Consider the following 21078-nt stretch of genomic DNA (forward strand, 5'->3'; position numbering starts at 1 on the left):
GGTTCACTTAAGAAGCCCTATTTTTAGAGACCTTATTCGGAAGCGGAGTAGGGGCAGTTACAAAGGACCTCCTCCCTAATAATGGCCATAAAAACAAACAAATGTAAATATTTGCACCTTCATGCGACTTGTTCTCCAATAAATTAGTTTTTCTTCCCAGTTTCCACCAAGAACGCTAGTTACATAGGATACCTGTCAATGGTATGACCTCTTCATTGACAAGGTGGAAAAAGTAGCCTTTTGCGGAGGTTGAGCGTGATGATCCCTCCACATCTGTCAGTTCCCTGTCCACAGCCTTTATCGGAAACGTTCCATGTACAAAAATATACAAGCTCCATGACAACAATTCTTCATAGAGACTGTGAAACCCAGGACAATGGTCTCCGCTTTCGACTTTCCTTCATTAGTGTTGTTTTTCTGTCGGGCTTTTACCTTCATAACTTGGATTGACATATGAAAGACTTGTTCATACACCTGGCCCTCCGCAGAGAGCGGACCATCTGCTCGCCCCCGACAGATTATCAATGTGTTCTGGTCATTGATCTGACACGACGCGTTTCATTTAATTTCCATTTATCTGAAGAACCCTCCACTTCATTGCCAACGGAGGAGACCACAGCGCAACGAGGGCAATGGACTCACCAACACTGATACAGATGGGGCCGTCCACCTGGGAGAGGTCTATGGTGTCACCATTACTATGTACTTGGGAATATTCCCACCAAACGTGCCAAGATTTTTTGGCAACGACTTCCAGAAATCCACGCCAACCCGGTGACAGTCCTAACATTTATACAATGCAATTATGATACATCGGCAGGTGCTCTGATTGTTATAGGTAGGAACAGAGAAGTAGTGATGTCAACGGAAGAATCATGGAAACGTTTCATTGAGGGCGATAATGAGATGATCATCAGGAGACATTCTGAAGAAACAATAGAAGGTCTGACCAGGAAAAAAGGCCATAAATAACAGCACAGTTTGGTCCCGGCACTGATTCTGGAGGGAGAACTTATCTCATGGTGGTGTCTTTTCTCATCCTTTAGGTGGGCCAGCAGCTTCCTCTTTCTAACCCAAATTTCCTTGAAGCTGCACATTGTCTCGAGGGCCAACCTGGTGAGATGCCGTCACACAGCAGTAGTCAAGATGTCTTTTGTCTCAACCCTCTTTTGTAGCTTGTGTCCTTCTCATTTAGATCCTTCTAGCCCAGTGGTCCTCAACTTTTTTGTATCCGGGGACCGGCTGCTCCCAAAATTTTTTCTAGGGAAATGGGTCGGGTAACCCCCTTACCATGGCCCCCAGAGATTGGTCGCCCTGCAAATACCGCATATCTAACCCCAACCCATATAATGTGCCATTTCCAGCAACCCCAGTTTAAAATGGCCCCTCCTTTTTCTGTTTGTCTGTCTATATAAGAAGGGGGCTACTATAATACCCACACAAACTATAATGTCCCCCTGGCACCTAATCTTACCACAGTAATTTTGACTCCAGTAAAAGCCTAGGGTGAGAAATGCAGCCGCTTCTCTTTATAAAATATCCAGCAGCATCAATGAAAAGTTCAGCAGCAGCCTACCCTCACTAATAACATGTTCAGCAGCGGCCTCCCCTCACTAATAACATGTTCAGCAGTGGCCTCCCCTCACTGATAACACATCCAGCAGTGGCCCCTCACTAATAACACATCCAGCAGCGGCTTTCCCTCACTAATAACACGTCCAGCAGGGGCCTCCCCTCACTAATAACATGTCCAGCAGCGTCCTCCCCTTTACTAATAAAATGTCCCGGCACCTGCCTCCCCTCACTAATAACATGTCCCAGCAGTGGCCTCCCCTCACTAATAACATGTCCCAGCAGTGACCTCTCCTCACTAATAACATGTCCCAGCAGTGACCTCTCCTCACTAATAACATGTTCCAGCAGCAGCCTCCCTGCAGTGATAATATGTCCAGCAGCAACCTACCCTCACTAAAAACATGTCCATCAGTGGCCTCCCCTCACTACTGACACGTCCCAGCAGCGGCCTCCCCTCACTAATAACACGTCCCAGCAGTAGCCTACACTCACTAATGACATGTCCAGCAGTGACCTCTCCTCACTAATGACATGTCCAGCAGCAGCCTTCCCTCACTAATAACATGTCCAGCAGCAGCCTCCCCTCACTAATAACATGTCCCAGCAGTAGCCTACATATCAACATCCAGAGGAGGTAAGAAAAGATGGCACTCACCGATCTCAAGCAGAGGAAACTTTATTCGGGAAGGAATCAGGACAGGGGTGATGCACGCCACGGAAGGCGACGGGCCGTTTCGCTCTTTCTCAAGCCTCGGACCAGCAGTAGCCTACACTCACTAATAACATGTCCAGGAGTGGCCTTCCCTCACTAATAACATGTCCCAGCAGTAGCCTACACTCACTAATAACATGTCCAGGAGTGGCCTTCCCTCACTAATAACATGTCCAGCAGTGACCTCTCCTCACTAATAACATGTTCCAGCAGCAGCCTTCCCTCACTAATAACATGTCCGGCAGCAGCATCCCCTCACTAATGACATGTCCAGCAGTGACCTCTCCTCACTAATAACATGTCCAGCAGCGGCTTCCCCTCACTAATGACATGTCCAGCAGCAGCCTTCCCTCACTAATAACATGTCCGGGCTCCCCTCACTAGTAAAATGTCCAGCAGCGGCCTCCCCTCACTAATGAAATGTCCACCAGCAGCCGCCCCTCATTACTGAGATGTCCACTGCAGACCCACCATGCTAATGAAAAGTCCACAGCAGAGCCCCCCATTAAAGAAAAGTCCACAGCTAAGCTTCCCCACAGTAGTTATGCTGATGCAAGATATGGTCTTGTTATTTCTATAAAACTTTTCTAAAATTATGCTAAATGTGCCTCCTGTCACACAGGAAGCTTGGAACTTTCCTTATACACTGATTATGCTTGCCTCTGGCGTGCATGAAATATTACAGCACGCCCTCGCTTTCCCTGTCACTGAGCTCTTGGGAGCTTTATCGAACATGTTTTAGTACCAACGTCATTAGCCCTTGGAATGAGGAAAGAGACAGAAGGCCAAAATATCCCATGCACGCTGGCGGTATAAGACAAGCGCCCAGCACCCTGTGTAACATCTTCAGGAGTTCAGGTTGTCAGTTTGCTCATGGCACTAACCCCAACCTTAGCCTTGCATCTGGATTCAGATTTTGTTTTGTCCCTCTGGGTTTTTTTGCCTTTTATTCATAGACCATAGCTTGTTACAAGGGCTCGAGGCGGAATAACAATGGGATTCTCACAGGGATCTTTCTAGGACAAATTAATAGGGGTGATTTACTAAGGGCCCGATTCGCGTTTTCCCGACGTGTTACCCGAATATTTCCGATTTGCGCCGATTTTCCCTGTATTGCCCCGGGATTTTGACGCACGCGATCGGATTGTGGCGCATCCGCCCCGGCATGCGCGCGACGGAAATCGGGGGGGCTTGGCCGAACGAAAACCTGACGGATTCGGAAAAACCACCGCATTTAAAAAAAAGTGTCGCGGGACTCACACTTACCTTCACCATGAATAGGCCGGTGAACTTCAGTGCATTCCGGCGGGCCTCGGCGAACTTCAGCACAGCAGCGCCACCTGGTGGACGTCGGAAGAACTACCTTAGTGAATCTCGGCCGGACCCGAATCCACCGCAGAGAACGCGCCGCTGGATCGCGAATGGGCCGGGTAAGTAAATCTGCCCCAATAAGTCAGGAAATAGAATCTACAGGTCCTGCAGCATGCCCCTCAATAATGCTGGATTGTAATTGTTTGAGGTGAGAAGGAGAAGGAGGGAGAAGTCAGGAAGGGAGAGGTAAAGAATATTCCATACAGTATCTAATCCGCAATACTACAGACAATACTCTGAACCCCCAAAATGATCTGTTTCCTGAGGTTCTCAAGAACATCTCCCATATGCATTTATAACATTTACATCCTCCCACATCTATTTGCAGTCACTTATTCAATATTTATTGCAGCTTCGATCCAGAGACAGACAAGAGGAAACGCTGAGTAAATCACTTGCGCAATTTTCTGTCTTGTACAAACATGATTTGCCATTAATAAAGGCGATGGCACTCCTCCTGTTTACCAGATCAATCTGGAGCCTACGAGAAAGCGAGGCCGGCGCATCAATGTAAACATCTGCCTTATAGAATTTCCGAGTCAGCGAGTTTACGATGGAGTCATCTCTGCGCTGTATACACAAGGGGAGAGTGTTTGGCTTAGGAGGCTCTTCTGTGTACGTTACATATGTAGCAGAGCAGGACTGGTCGGAGAACTGTGGGGCAGGACCTCATGCTTGTGCCAATGACAAACTCAACCGTGCCAAAGTTTTTCGAACTTGGATAGGACCAATTGGATCTGGCCTAAATTTGGGGGCTTCCTAATCCTGGTAAATCAACGCTCTTCCCTATTTAATCCCATTAGATAAATCATCCTTGACTGGTAACCACTACACTATTTAACCCCGAGGTTACTAGATAATTTACTCCAGACCTACCCCAGATCATGGCAAATGATCTCTTTTACAAACCCTGCACTACCCAAGACCAAAGCTTCTCAATGCCACCCACCGGTGCGTTGTGGTTCTGGTTTTTGGATATATGACCTGTACGGGTGAAGGACACCTGGCAAGACCACATGTATAGCATGTGACACCCAGATGTTACCAATAAGATTCCCCAATTATGCAAATGGATGTATCTAACACTGACCAAACCAATCCAACGGATGTTCCACAACTAATCTTATCTCAATCTTTCGTATTCAGAACATCTCAGTTGGGAGAAAGTCTGAATAGATTGTTTGTAGACAGATGGAAAACACAATGGGGGTCATTTACTAAGGGCCCGATTTGCGTTTTCCCGACGTGTTACCCGAATATTTCCGATTTGCGGCGATTTTCCCTGTATTGCACCGGGATTTTGGCGCACGCGATCGGATTGTGGCGCATCGCCGCTGGCATGCACGCGACGGAAATCGGGGGGGGCGTGGCCGAACGAAAACCAGACTGATTCGGAAAAACCGCATTTAAAAAAAAAAATGTGTCGCGAAACTTGCACTTACCTTCACTAGGAATAGGCCGGTGAATTTCAGGGCATTCCAGTGGGTCTCAGCGGACTTCAGCGCAGCAGCGACACCTGGTGGACGGCGGAGGAACTGCCTTATTGAATCCCGGCCGGACCCGAATCCACCGCAGAGAACACGCCGCTGGATCGCGAATGGACCGGGTAAGTAAATCTGCCCCAATGTTGTAGACCAATGTTCTTCCCAAGCCTTTATGTACATTTTTCCCAGGTTGCCAGTTGAGAACGTTTTAGGTTTTTGTTATAATCTGACAATGGAAATGTGGTTATATCCTTGTATCACAAAGCAGCTGCTGCCTCCTCCCTGGATTGAATTGGAGCTTCTCCCATGATTGTTCTTACAGTGACCCCCATTGGTTTTCACTCTTTAGCCCCTGTACAAGGTCATCAGGCCAATACCTTGCTTATGGACAGCTACCCCAGGAAGGTGGAGAGCAGGGGTACATTACCACCCAAATACATCCCACACAAATACACGAGTGATGCAGCGCCAACCAATGTCCTCCTCATCCTCTTCGATCTGCTTTCTTCTCCAGTTTAGTTCCTCAAATGTCCAAGTCTGCCCCTGGTCAAGAGACCCTGAGAGAACAGCCAGAGCCATTGTTAGAGATACCATTCAAGGTCTGTATACAGGACCTAGCACGGGGAATATATATCTTCCGCCAGACCAGAGAGAGGAAACAGTCAGCATAGTTCAAGCATAAGTCCATCATCCAGGAGTGTTTACTTCTGCCTCGTGCCTTGACTGTCATACCGCCATATACAGCGATCACTCATGTACAACCCTCACTCATGTACAACCCTCACTCATGCTGACAAAGAGTGTGTCAGCGTAATTCCATACATCCCTGATGTCTATGTATACAGGAGGACATAGTATCAATCCAGTGTGGACGCCTTCCATACGCTCAATGCTTTATCATTGCCTGCCCTGGGGGAGCGTTATCCTCCTGTGCACTAATACTACTGACAGTGACGGTTCTGAAGACAGCGGTACTGGCTGTGTAGAAGTAACTCTTATTCTACTCAACTTCTTCTCTACTGTACTCCTGGATGCTAGGTTCTTCTCTACTGTACTCCTGGATGGTAGCTTCTTCTGTAGTGCACTTCTGGATGGTAGCTTCTTCTGTAATGCAGTCCTGTATAGTAGCTTCTTCTCTAGTGCACTCCTGGACAGTAGCTTCTTCTCTAGTGCACTCCTGGACAGTAGCTTCTTCTCTAGTGCACTCCTGGACAGTAGCTTCTTCTCTAGTGCACTCCTGGATGCTAGGTTCTTCTCTAGTGCACTCCTGGACAGTAGCTTCTTCTGTAATGCAGTCCTGTATAGTAGCTTCTTCTCTAGTGCACTCCTGGATGGTAGCTTCTTCTCTAGTGCACTCCTGGATGGTGGCTTCTTCTGTAATGCAGTCCTGTATAGTAGCTTCTTCTCTAGTGCACTCCTGGATGGTAGCTTCTTCTCTACTGTACTCCTGGATGGTAGCTTCTTCTGTAGTGCACTTCTGGATGCTAGGTTCTTCTCTACTGTACTCCTGGATGGTAGCTTCTTCTGTAATGCAGTCCTGTATAGTAGCTTCTTCTCTAGTGCACTCCTGGACAGTAGCTTCTTCTCTAGTGCACTCCTGGACAGTAGCTTCTTCTCTAGTGCACTCCTGGACAGTAGCTTCTTCTCTAGTGCACTCCTGGACAGTAGCTTCTTCTCTAGTGCACTCCTGGATGCTAGGTTCTTCTCTAGTGCACTCCTGGACAGTAGCTTCTTCTGTAATGCAGTCCTGTATAGTAGCTTCTTCTCTAGTGCACTCCTGGATGGTAGCTTCTTCTCTAGTGCACTCCTGGATGGTGGCTTCTTCTGTAATGCAGTCCTGTATAGTAGCTTCTTCTCTAGTGCACTCCTGGATGGTAGCTTCTTCTCTACTGTACTCCTGGATGGTAGCTTCTTCTGTAGTGCACTTCTGGATGCTAGGTTCTTCTCTACTGTACTCCTGGATGGTAGCTTCTTCTGTAATGCAGTCCTGTATAGTAGCTTCTTCTCTAGTGCACTCCTGGACAGTAGCTTCTTCTCTAGTGCACTCCTGGACAGTAGCTTCTTCTCTAGTGCACTCCTGGACAGTAGCTTCTTCTCTAGTGCACTCCTGGACAGTAGCTTCTTCTCTAGTGCACTCCTGGATGCTAGGTTCTTCTCTAGTGCACTCCTGGACAGTAGCTTCTTCTGTAATGCAGTCCTGTATAGTAGCTTCTTCTCTAGTGCACTCCTGGATGGTAGCTTCTTCTCTAGTGCACTCCTGGATGGTGGCTTCTTCTGTAATGCAGTCCTGTATAGTAGCTTCTTCTCTAGTGCACTCCTGGATGGTAGCTTCTTCTCTACTGTACTCCTGGATGGTAGCTTCTTCTGTAGTGCACTTCTGGATGGTAGCTTCTTCTGTAATGCAGTCCTGTATAGTAGCTTCTTCTCTAGTGCATTCCTGGATCATAGTTTCTTGTGTAGTACATTCCTGGAGGGTAGTTTCTTGTCTAGTGCACTCCTGGACAGTAGCTTCTTCTCTAGTGCACTCCTGGACAGTAGCTTCTTCTCTACTGCAGTCCTGGATGGCAGCTTCTTCTCTAGTGCACTTCTGGACAGTAGATTCTTCTCTAGTGCACTCCTGGACACTGGGTTCTTCTCTAGTGCACTCCTAGACCGTAGCTTCTTCTCTACTGCACTCCTAGACTGTTGCTTTTTCTATAGTGCACTCCTGGATACTAGCTTCATTTCTAGTGCACTCCTGGACAGTACCGAAAAGGAATGTTTAGTGGTGGAGGAAATGGATGCTGTGTAATCACTGGTGGATATGTGCTATATATGTATCATTTATTCTACTCAGCTTCTTCTCTAATGCCCTCTTGCACAGTACACACAGGGGAATATACTGTATAAGGAAAACTATTTCCAGGGTGGGAGGAATGGCTTTATTATTGTCTTTGGTCTGACAGATGCTATTTCTTCTACATGATTAAAAATGTTTTACGATGGGGCGTGGCCTGATGCCGACCTAGGAGGACGTGCACCGCGGAGCTCCCGGGACCTGGCACCCTATCACCCTTCCCAGGCAGCCATCCTTACCTGTACCCCCTCCAGTCTGCTCCCCGGTGCCGCGGGTACTTGCCCCCATACTCCGGTGGCGGTATCGCGGCGGTCACCGGCTCCGTGAGGTCCCCTCCAGCACTTCACCTCCTGCGGCCTTCCACGTGTCCCGCGCGGCGGCGGGACCATAGCCGCCCGGCATCGCGGCTGTATACCGGAGAGGTGCTGAATACCGGGGGAGGGAACCCCCCCCCCCGTGCTGTGCCGCCGACCCGCTGTGCTGCTGACCTGGGGGATCGTGGCAGCGCTCCAGCCAGCCCTGTATCCGGCCGGAGGCGCCATCTTACTGGACTCCCCTGCGCTGCCTGAGGCCTAGGCGCGCAGGGTTAACCCTGTCACTGCCGGACTGCAGCCAGGAATAAGGTAGGGAAGTAATTCCCCTGCTACTGCCCTCCTCTCACCTGGGGACCCCAAGCTGTGCAGCCCACCATACTCCCAGTGACCCCCTGCTCCTGGGTTTTGTTTTATATTAACCCTTGCAGTGCCGCTGCAATAGTCCACGTGGGTTTGGACTGTATCTCTGCTAATTACTGGACGCTAGGCTCCTCGATTGTTTATCACTGGCCCCCTCTGTCCAGACGCCATGGGTAACCGGAGGAGGACGGCTAAATTGCAAAAAGCGGCGTCCGGGGTGTCTGCGCCTCCATCGGATGATGAATCCATCCATGAAGATCCTCCATTCCAGTCCCTGGAACCCCTGGATGCGCAGGAATGCTCCACATCACAAGCCGTTCTTGCACAGATACAGTCAAACGCTGCAAAAAAATTGGGGAGATTCTCCCGCACACAGCCCTGCTCTCCTCAGGGGTCCCCAAACTCCTCTCCCTCCCTCTTTGAAGGCTCCCAGAGCCCGCCGCAGCTTGTAAGTTATGAGGAGGGCGCTGATCCGCCTGACGTGGCCACTGAACTGGACCGCAAATTTGCAGAGGTGCTGGCGGCCATTAATGGGTGCCAATCCAAACTGGTTACCAAGGTGGATGAGCTGCGACAAGACTTTGTTCTTTTAAGACACGATGTTCACAAAGCCAAAGAGCGAATAACAGAAACTGAACGCAGAATATCTGAAGTGGAGGATGTCCAGAGGCCTATGCCGACACAGATCAGAGAGCTTCAGCGCCAAATGTCTGCTTCCATCGACAGAGCTGATGACCTTGAAAACCGCCTGCGACGGAACAACGTCAGAGTGGTTGGCCTCCCCGAAAAAGTGGAGGGGTCTGACCCGGTATCCTTTTTTGAAAATTGGCTCAAAAATATGCTGCCTGCAGATACCTTCTCCCCGTTCTTCACAGTAGAAAGGGCCCATCGTGTGCCATTCCGCCCTGGCCCCCCAGGGGGCAATCCAAGACCCTTCCTGGCCCGGCTGCTGCACTTTAGGGACAGGGACTCTATCCTCAGGGCTGTCCGTACCAAGGGAGAAATTCTCTATGCCAACAGCAGAGTGTCCTTCTACCCTGATTTCTCTGCATCCGTCAGGAAACAGCGAGCACAATTCACCGAGGTCCGTGCCCGTCTCCGTGACAAGGGGTATAAATACTCCATGATGTACCCTGCCAAGCTCCGAATAGTGGATGGTCAGAAGACTCGATTCTTCACTTGCCCAACCGAAGCACTTCACTGGGCTGATGCAGCTCCACGGGCTCCAGCTGCAAGGCCCGCACCTCCTGAGTGACTGGACTCACATATCCTTTTGTCTGATGTGCAGTGACTGTGCTGGACTTGGTCCTGAGTGGTTATCCAGGGGTCCCAAATCACTGTTACAGTATTCTAATATTTGTTTACACTTTACGTGCCTCACAAATGTACCCTGTGATTGATTTGCGCATTCTTCTTGGTCATCTTGACCAGTGCGCCATTTATGGCACTCCATTCTCTCCCTCCCTCCCCCCCCCCCCCCTTCCCACCTCCCCCTACCATTACCTCCCCCTACCATTACCTCCTTGCGTCTTCCTTCTTCCCCCCCCCCCCCCCCCTCCCCTATTTCCTCTTGGTTCTCTCTAAATATGGCTGCCTAATAACCTCCTGATCATCTATTCATTAAGGGTTGAAGGTCCCGGGACAAATGGTGTAGGTTTGTCTTGAGTTAGGGACCACTGTTCTACTATTTGACTGTTAGTGGGTATAGGTCTACACTACTGCTGTTAGGGTGTTAGACAGGGGGTTTGTATTCTTGGGATTGTTAGTTCAGTTCTGTTATATTTGTTATGCTCACTGTTGTCTGTCTGTCTATGTCTTTGTGGTATGAAAGGATGAATGCTTGGTTGCTCACGTCTCCTTCCCCACACCCCTTTCCCTTCCGCTAAGATGTCTTCACTTAAGGTAATGAGCTGGAATGTGAGGGGACTTAACTCCAAATTCAAGAGGGCCCTGATGTTAGACGTCATTAAGCGTCAGGCCCCCCATATTGTATGTATCCAAGAGACACACCTTACGGGTCAGAAGGTCCTCTCCCTGAAGCGGGCCTGGGTGGCTAGAGGTTACCATTCCTCCTACTCTGTTTACGCCAGGGGAGTATCCATACTCATATCCAAAGCGCTTCCCATAGAGGTCATACAGGTAGCACCGGATCACTTTGGCCGTTTTGTGATCGTACATTGCGCCTTGTGGGGCTTTACCTTTACTATTGCGTCTATTTATGTCCCACCTCCCTTTGATCCAGCAGTATTGCATCTAATATCCAGTAAGCTGGCTGCTATGCCTCCAAGCCCGTTACTCTGTATTGGTGATTTCAATGCCGTCCCTAATCCCTCCTTGGATCGTACAAGTGGTCTGGACACAGGCTCGGTCCGTCTGAACGAGTGGCTCACCTCTCTAGACCTCGCCGATGTTTGGCGTAGTAAACACCCTCAAGAGAGAGAATATTCATTTTATTCCTCTGTTCATAAGAGCTTCTCTCGGATTGATCTGGCCTTTGTCTCCCCCGATATGATGCAGCACGTTGACCAGATATCCTATTGCCCGCGCAGTGCGTCAGACCACTCCGCCTTGTTCATTAGTCTCCTTATAGGCCCTCCCAGCGACTCCCGCTTATGGCGCCTGCACCCGGCTTGGCTCCTGTCCCCAGCGGTCCAGAGTACTGTTAGGGCAGCGCACAGCGAGTTCTGGGATGTACACTCAACCCATCCTGATCCCCTTCTAGTCTGGGACTCGTACAAGTCCTCGGTGCGGGGGGCATTCATGTCGGGGGTAGCTGGCCATAGGAAGTCCTTGAATGCCCAGGAGGAAAGGCTGACGGCTGTACTGGTGACTGCAGAAAAGGATTATCTAGAGAAACCTACTCCGGGGAATAAAAAGACTTGGGCTCAGGCGCAGAGGAACCATCTAGCTGTAGTGAAGGAGCGCACCAGTAAGCGCCTGCTAGCCAGGGAAGCGTCCATCTTTGAATTTGGAGATAAAAACGGGAAGCTGCTTGCGTATTTATCGCGGGCTGAACGCCCCTGTGCTTCCGTTCCCTCTATTGTTGATGGTAACGGAGCATTGATCACAGAACCCCGGGCCATTAACTTGGTATTTCATGAATACTATTCTTCTCTTTACAGCTCCAGATTGTCCGCCTCTTCCGTCGAGATTTCCGGATTCCTTGACAGTCTTCCACTTTGGAGGCTCACACAGGCACAGTCATCGGAGCTTGATGCTCCGCTCTCGGCAGAGGAGGTGGAACTGGCCATCCAATCGTTGCCCCCCGGTAAGACACCTGGACTTGATGGGCTGGGAGGTGAGTGGTATAGGGATAACTGTGAGACTCTGGTCCCCCTTCTCCTTAGCCTATACTCCGATGCGCTTGATAGTGGTTCCCTCCCCGACTCCATGCGAGAGGCCCTTATTGTAGTTCTTCCTAAGCCTGGCAAGGATCCCCTGCTTCCTGACTCATACCGCCCAATTTCCCTCCTAAATTCAGATGTTAAAATACTAGCAAAAATTCTGGCAACAAGGCTTAACAAAGTAATACTATCATTGGTTCACCCGGACCAGACAGGCTTTATGCCTGGGAGGGGAACTGACATAAATATACAAAGACTACACCTGAACATTGCAGAGGCAGAGCGGTCTCCAGACCCTGGGTTTATATTATCCTTAGACAATTGTAAGGCGTTTGATTCTGTGGAGTGGCCCTATTTGTGGACCCTTTTGCCTAGAATGGGTTTTGGCCCTCGATTTACAGCATTGGTTAAGCTACTGTATAACGATCCCAAGGCTAGGGTGCGGACCAACCTTAACATCTCACCTACTCTCCCTATGGCCAGGGGCACTAGACAGGGTTGCCCACTATCTCCCCTCCTCTTCGCACTCGCCATTGAGCCCCTTGCTGTGGCGATCCGCCACTCTGAGGGCATTAAGGGCATAACTAGAGGTACTATTATTGAAAAGGTATCTCTCTATGCCGATGATACACTTGTATACCTTGGGGATGTGGGCCCCTCTCTGGAATCCCTTCTGGCCCTGATAGAACGTTATGGGGGGTTCTCAGGCCTTCGGGTTAACTGGGACAAATCGGCCCTATTTCCCTTATCTGAGGTAGGGGTACACTCCCTCCCCGTCCCAGTCCGGGTGGTGTCCACCTTTAAATATCTGGGAGTCCAGGTGTCACGCAAGGTCCAGGCATTTACGGAGTTAAACATTACACCCCTGATAGTTGCAACGGAATCGCGCCTAAAAGCCTGGTCCACTCTCCCCTTGTCTTTGTACGGGCGTATTAATATATTTAAAATGATTTTTCTCCCAAAATTTCTATACCTTTTCCATGCCTGCCCTATACTACTTCCTAAGAGTCTGTTTAAACGCTTGGACGGCATTCTCAGGTCCTTCTACTGGCAGAGTAGTGCCCCGCGATTCAGTCTAGCGCTGCTTCAGGCTCCCAAGTCTAGGGGTGGACTGGCTGCCCCGGATCTGTATCTTTATTACCTGGCTTCCCAGCTAGTATATGCCCAGTGGTGGATAGATATAGACATGGGTAATGCAGCTACTGCACTGGCTGGTGCCCTGGTAGGTTCCTACGAGGCCCTTACAAACCTGCTGTACAGGTATAAGTCCCCATCTGATACCCCACTTCCCTTACGTACGGTAGCGGTGTGCTGGCGTAGGGCACAATCCCTGGTAGAACCGAGCAGCTCTCCCCCCCTCTCGCCTAGGACTCCATTGTGGCTCAATCCGTGGCTCTCTCACTTCCTCTCCCTCCCAGGCTGGACAATGTGGGGGGCAGCAGGGGTGAAATTTGTAGGCCAGCTCTTATCCCCGGAAGCAGAGTTACTCAGCTTTAACGAGATAAGGGAGAGACATACTGTACCCAATACGGCCAGCTTCCATTACACGCAACTGCGACACGCATTCAAAGCCCAATTCGGCTCCTTCAGCCTGACAGTGAAATTCTCCAAACTAGAGACTCTGATGAGTACCCCAGACCTCCCTAAGCCACTCACTCAGTGCTATGCTCTCCTACAAGAGCAAAAGTCCAGACCGTTTGATAGAGCCTGTGAACGCTGGAGTCAGGATATCCCTGACCTGTCAGATGATGACTGGAGGGAGGTCGAACTGTCCTACTTCACATCTGTAGTGAGTGCGAGGGACTTCCTGATCCAATCTAAATTCCTCCATAGAGTTTACTTCACCCCTGCTAGACTATTCCGCATGGGAGCAATGCCTAATGATCTTTGCTTTCGCTGTCAGGCTGAAGTCGGATCCTTCCTGCATTGTGTCTGGTCCTGCCCTAGGGTCCATGTCTTCTGGTCCGAAGTGCTGGAGTTCCTTAATTTACACTTTGATTTCCCACGCTTACTATCTCCCTCTGTGTGTCTCCTCGGCATCATAAATGAAGTTGTCAATGGCCACTATGACAAAATTTTCTTTAGGTTTGTCCTATACTACGCCCGAAAAGTGGTGGTGATGACCTGGAAGGACCAGGAGCCCCCTCCATTAAAAAGATGGATACTACTCATTAATAGTGTCATTCCCCACTACCGGTCCCTGTATACCAACAGGAAGTGTCCCCAGAAGTTTGACCGCATCTGGTCCAGATGGTGCGCGACTCCCCATACAGCCTTATAATCACATGTGATTTATATTCCTCTCCATGATGAAGGAGACTGAGCGTGCTGGTGTGTGTGTGTGTGTGTGACTGATTGTCTACGTGTCAATAGTTATTTGTGTTGTATCAAGATGTCTGGCTGCAGTATCTGCTGTTATCTACTATGTAATATCCCTCAGGTAGTTTTGAAACGCAGTAAGAACCTGACTGTTACCATGGCTGTTGTATAATAATCCTGTATTGGGGGGAAGGAAATATGTGACAGACAATCTTGATTTCTGGTTTTGTTTATTATGTTTGTATAAAAATTCAAAAACTGCAAAAATAAATACTTTTAAAAAAAAAAATGTTTTACAATTTTACATTAAGTTGTAAATGTAAATCATTCTGTGTACCTCATTTCTTCCTCATGGTGGTATCACACATATACAAGTAACGCTGCTCCGAAGATGTAAGTGGTGTCTAAGCTGTATGTAACCAGTCCTTATTAGTCTCTGCTTCCTCTCTAGTGCACTACTGGACAGTACATACATGTAATATACTGTATACATACAGACAACTTAATAGTTTTTGGATGGCTACTTTTTGGTTACATTTAATCTAAGGATCACAACTAAAAAGTTTAACATTTCTTGCATAATCCAGGGAAAATAAAAGCCAGATCCACATTGAGGAAAGAAGTTCAGCGCTTTATTGGATGACACAGACATCTACTGGTTTATTTTTGTTGCTGGAGACTATTTTATTGTCCTGGACAATCCCTGGCAGCTGGCAGGCTACGGGGAGTGGATATTTTTTTTTACTATCTCGTGGGCACTCCTTAATGGATTGTGAAACCCTCCCAGTTTTACGGCCTAATGATCTGCAACATGTCACTGTAGTAAAACTAGTCCCGGCATGTCAGGAAAGATGGGACTATGGGATGAGACCAGCATCTACATCTCCGTATTGGTGGGACCCAACCAAATGGATCCCCAGTATTATGCAAAAGCGGGTTCTATTCTCACTAATGAATGAAGCCATATGCTGAGCAGTGAGAAGGGGAACACTGTTATCGGGATCAATGGGGACCCCAATAGTTGGACCCCCACAATCAGATGGGGACAACTCCTTTCAAGACTCCAATCTTATATTAAATCAAATCAATACAATATAACTACATACTAACCAATTCCCAATCACTCCGTGGCTGCACATTATCCGCCTCTCTGACATTACCTTCTGAAAGATTATCACAAAACCTTGCTGATCCCATGACACACGTCTCTCAATATCCAACCAAGAAGACTGATAAGGAAGGACTCATCTTCATCCAGGAAAGTTTATGTCCATGAATTGCAGATGTGTTGGGGACTGTCCTGGGGTGTAGGGTTAGTTTTATAAGGGATTGAGCTGGATTATCTTTTGAAGGGCATCTAGGAGATGCAGGTTCCACTTTTAGGTCCCATATACATTGATGAAGTGACTGTGCATCCTCCAAGCTGTACAGAGCAGCCCATAGAAGTCAATGCGCCCTGGTGTACCCAGTATAGCTCCGACATCTCATAAATTCGGTATCCATCCAACCTCTAGGAGGAATGCCTGCAGGAATACCTGGAATATGGAGCCTCAGGTAGTTATTAAGGTTCTGTGTGCTTAATGTGTGTACAAGGACTTAATATGTTCTGCCATGGAAATCGCATGGATGGAAATTTTGGAGGCGATACTGGAGATGGCTTCATATCTAAAATCAATCCAAGTAAAAAAAAAGTGAGGACACGTGTGACCGTTGAGATTGCTGGAGCAGGTTTTCGAGGACATCATAGAGGGTCTCACCATGAAGGATCCCACCGATATGAGCACCAAGGATTGGATAGAAAATACTAAATGTGAAAAGCCTTTGTATGACATCAGTCATCCAGAGGAGTCATCTATGAAGCTCACCCCCTGCTATAGCCATGGCCATGGCCAAAACTAGAGATTCCATATTCATCTCCCATCCATCAAATGATGTCCCTTATCCTCCTTCTGATGGGTTCAGCATCAAAGATGAATAAAACACCACAAGCCGACTATCGAGCTTTGGTGAATACTGTGGGGTCATCGGAGGTGGAGGCATTGTCCTTCTTAGGTTCCTGATCTGTCACTGTTCCTGATGAAGAGACAACGACTTTCTTATCCCCGGCGGCTGTCGCCTTCTGTAGCCGAGATATGGCATCACAGGCGGCCACCACCTCGTCCCCCTCAAAGTCATAGTCTGGGATGAGCGCCTGCTCAATGCTGAAGTCCCCCTGATTCCTCTCCAGAGCTTCTGCTTCTTTCTTCTGTTGGAGAAGTTTCCGAGCCCAATTCAGATCTTCCTCCCATAACTCCGTGTTAGAAGGACACAAGTGGATCCCAATCTGGAAACTCCGGACGGCCTAAAGGGGACATCAAACATACCTAATATCAATATTGCAGTATTTTATTATTAAGTGTAATGATATCATCCAAATGTGAAAATCAGACAAAAAGGGTGCAAAGCGAATGCAGTTGGTAACCCCCACCTCTGACTACGACTACGCTATTCGTACACATTCCTCCTGCACAGTTGCTGGATATTGGAGGAGAAAAAGTTAACTCTTCCGCTTGCTGTATACTTGTATCATACCTGGAGCCATCAGGACTGTAAGGTCTAGTCCTCTATGACTGACCCAATATGTGGACCTGTGACGTAGCCCCAGATCTGTTTCCAAAATTAAATGTTATTGTTTTATTGCAAAGTAGGCCACGTAAAGATTTTCACAAGGGCATGGGTAGCGTAGGATACATCGCACTCTACTATAGACAGAGCTCTACTATATCCAGTACGGCCAGAGAGAATGAGTGGAGCTATAAAGCGCATGCACAATCTGCCCCTCCACTTATTTAGGAGGAACTGTATTTCTCTCATGATCTATAGGGGACCCCATATCTACTGCAGAAAAGGGATATTATATAAAGTCCAACCCCTTTAAGATCCGCCAGAAGACAGGGCATAGAAAGAAAAGAAAGTAACACATTGGAGATCTGACTACATATAGGTGTAAATATGGAGACTCATAGCTCTGCATAGGAGCTGTATACATAATAGAACAGTAACACATTGGATGCATAATAAGAAAGGGGAAGGTTGAATATTGCCTCTATATAGCAAATTTAGTCATATGGGCAGCTTATACAGGGTGACAAAGATTAGATGTTATATCCTATCCAACAGGTATGTAACATGCTGATTGGTGTGACCACTAGGACCTCCACTAATCAGGGGGATGGGGGTCCTGTTCCCCCAACTGAAGGGAGCCTCATGTTGACCATAGATGGCCAATGCTCGTCCTGTTGATTCAGTAGGTGCACGTTTCACCTGCCCAGTATAAGGGTCGCCCAATCTCGTGAGCAGTGGGAGTCCCAAAGCTTTTGTTCCCACCAAATTAGCATGTAGTCCCCCATCCTGTAGATAAGGAATAACATTAAATCTGGGTAATGGGATGGAATCCCCTGTTATTGCTATGCAGTCGGTTTCATTGTCATATCATGGCACCCCCTGAGCGGCGGATATGTCACCTTGTGCCTCCAGTTGTCTTTACTATGAATCATGGCTGTAAATGTGTCTCGGAGTGCGGCCTGCGGCCATGCGGAGCTCCCGGGAGGTGTCCGGCCGCCTCTGTCATTATGTTCTCAGCCAGGTGACATTTACACAACAATGGATGGAGGTTTATTGTCACCGCAGTTCTCGGACTAAATCACTAAATGACTACGCAAACATCTCATAAACCAGTGTTTGCCATCAGCTTAGTCCTCGGAGAATGCCATCTGAATAATGGAAATATCTGTCCATCACACATAGCATCGTCCTCCGGGAGAGAAGTGTGACTCTCCAAATATCTACTGGAGACAGAACCGTTCACATCAGTCCCCAATACAGTCCCAGCCACCGTGTGTCCTATAAGGCAGAGCGGACACTTGCCTTATAGTCTTCTGGGGCAGAGATTGGCTTCTATACATAAGCACTATCTGACCAATCACAGCTGTAGTATAGATCTGATGATGTCATCACAGCTAAGGTATAGACAGGTCCGGCTCCAGGTTTTAGTGGGCCCCTGGGCGACAGAGCCCTAGTGGGCCCCTTTATGGGCCCCCCCTTCAGTAGTCACACTGCCCCCCTCCCGCGCGTGGACACATCCTCCCCCCTCCTGTATACACACTGCTACCCTCTCCCTCTGTATACACACTGCTACCCTCTCCCTCTGTATACACACTGCTACCCTCTCCCTCTGTATACACACTGCTACTCTCTCCCTCTGTATACACACTGCTACCCTCTCCCTCTGTATACACACTGCTACTCTCTCCCTCTGTATACACACTGCTACCCTCTCCCTCTGTATACACACTGCTACCCTCTCCCTCTGTATACACACTGCCCCCCCTCCTCCTGTATATACACTGCTACCCTCTCCCTCTGTATACACACTGCTACCCTCTCCCTCTGTATACACACTGCCCCCCCCCTCCTGTATACACTCTGCCCCCCCTCTTCCTGTATATTCCCTGGCCCCTGAAAGTCTCCCCCTCACCTCACTGATGCAGGTCTCTCTGTGTGGTCACTGCTTTCCCCGGCAGGTCATGTGACCATGACGTCATCGCAGGTCCTTCAGCCTCCGATGCAGCAGCTCCTGCCGGGGAAAGCAGTGAGTGACTGCAAATGTTCTCATAGCGATCTGTGTCCAGAAGACACAGATCGCTATGAGAGACGCCCGACACTGCCACAATTGATCTGGGGGCCCGAGTGGGCCCCTCCAGTACCCCGGCACTTGCCCGGGTTAGCCGCGTGCTGGCGCCGGGCCTGGGTATAGATCTGATGATGTCATCAGAGCCGCACTGCCAGAGGGGGAACCAGGAGAGGAGAGTATTACATGGGGAGACATTATACATGGGGGGGCGGAAAGTGGGACATAAGAAGGGGCCAATAAAACAGGGAAATTATAGGTGCAAATCACAACTGTTATTATAAATTTGTCAGCCAGGAGCGTGGAGCATTATACAGTAAGGGGGGGGGGGTGACATCATATAAACTAGGTCGAGGAGAAGGAGGCGTATAATATAATATGGGGTCAGTCAAAGGGAGCAATATCTAATATGAGGGCTTGTAGAAGGGGCAATTTATAATATGGGGGTAGTAGAAGGGGCAATTTATAATACAGGGGTAGTAGAAGGGGCAATATATAATATGGGGGCTAATGGGAGGGGGGATTTATACAGTGTGATGGTGCCTATTTCTCTCAGTGGGGACACTAGGCACAGGGATTTGATGTTGAGTAAGGGGCATGGTATGGGGGAGCACAGGTTATGTCCCTCTTTACTTCTTGTGAAGTTGAGCGGTATGTTATAGAGCAGAAAGCACAAGATAACACAGATAAATATTACCCTTCCTCTACACTGTCAGACAGGTTATATAACAATCTTCACTAGGGACTATCCACAAATTACCCTTCATCTGCCTCTCCACGGCTCCTTCACCTCCAGTAAGATCCCTTTATCATGCGGTCATTGTCCACTTTCTCTTTAGCAGGATTAGATATATTACGTCCTCTATCTGTTCTATTCCTTTCTCAACACAAAAGCAGCTCCATAAATCTCCAGTCCACCAGGAAATGTTTCTATGCACCCCCTTCCCCCCCAGGACTGGCTCCAGAGACACTGTCCAATCTCTCTGCACCCCCTTCCCCCCAGGACCGGCTCCAGAGACACTGTCCAATCTCTCTGCACCCCCTTCCCCCCCAGGACCGGCTCCAGAGACACTGTCCAATCTCTCTGCACCCCCTTCCCCCCAGGACCGGCTCCAGAGACACTGTCCAATCTCTCTGCACCTCCTTCCCCCCCAGGACCGGCTCCAGAGACACTGTCCAATCTCTCTGCACCCCCTTCCGCCCCAGGACCGGCTCCAGAGACACTGTCCAATCTCTCTGCACCCCCTTCCCCCCCAGGACCGGCTCCAGAGACACTGTCCAATCTCTCTGCACCCCCTTCCCCCCCAGGACCGGCTCCAGAGACACTGTCCAATCTCTCTGCACCCCCTTCCCCCCCAGGACCGGCTCCAGAGACACTGTCCAATCTCTCTGCACCCCCTTCCCCCCCAGGACCGGCTCCAGAGACACTGTCCAATCTCTCTGCACCCCCTTCCCCCCCAGGACCGGCTCCAGAGACACTGTCCAATCTCTCTGCACCCCCTTCCCCCCCAGGACCGGCTCCAGAGACACTGTCCAATCTCTCTGCACCCCCTTCCCCCCCAGGACCGGCTCCAGAGACACTGTCCAATCTCTCTGCACCCCCTTCCCCCCCAGGACCGGCTCCAGAGACACTGTCCAATCTCTCTGCACCCCCTTCCCCCCCAGGACCGGCTCCAGAGACACTGTCCAATCTCTCTGCACCCCCTTCCCCCCCAGGACCGGCTCCAGAGACACTGTCCAATCTCTCTGCCCCCCCTTCCCCCCCAGGACCGGCTCCAGAGACACTGTCCAATCTCTCTGCACCCCCTTCCCCCCCGGGACCGGCTCCAGAGACACTGTCCAATCTCTCTGCACCCCCTTCACCCCCAGGACCGGCTCCAGAGACACTGTCCAATCTCTCTGCACCCCCTTCCCCCCCAGGACCGGCTCCAGAGACACTGTCCAATCTCTCTGCACCCCCTTCACCATTACAAGAATCAGTTTGTGTCGCAGGAAAGCCGGCATGATTGTGACACAATGCCCTTTTAAATCAATTACACCTCACCCCCTTCCTCTCCAGTAGAATCTGTTCCATCAATTACACCTCACCCCCTT

At 49.3% G+C, this 21078-nt stretch overlaps 1 protein-coding gene across 4 annotated transcripts in view; it reads right to left on the minus strand.

Moving 5' to 3' along the window:
- Positions 1-21078, minus strand: part of TTC33 (tetratricopeptide repeat domain 33) — a 186459-nt gene that overhangs the window by 32971 nt on the left and 132410 nt on the right. For 3 of the 4 annotated variants that reach the window (XM_072135467.1, XM_072135478.1, XM_072135453.1), the window contains exon 5: positions 14926-16656. In XM_072135467.1, the coding sequence (XP_071991568.1) occupies positions 16309-16656 (348 nt within the window). In that variant the 3' untranslated portion in view covers positions 14926-16308. Of the gene's footprint in view, positions 1-14925; positions 16657-21078 lie in introns of those variants that run through there. The other variant, XR_011853131.1, reaches the window with a different exon arrangement.

This window comes from Engystomops pustulosus, chromosome 1, assembly GCF_040894005.1.
Source record: "Engystomops pustulosus chromosome 1, aEngPut4.maternal, whole genome shotgun sequence".
In the NCBI taxonomy this organism is placed as follows: Eukaryota; Metazoa; Chordata; class Amphibia; order Anura; family Leptodactylidae; genus Engystomops; species Engystomops pustulosus.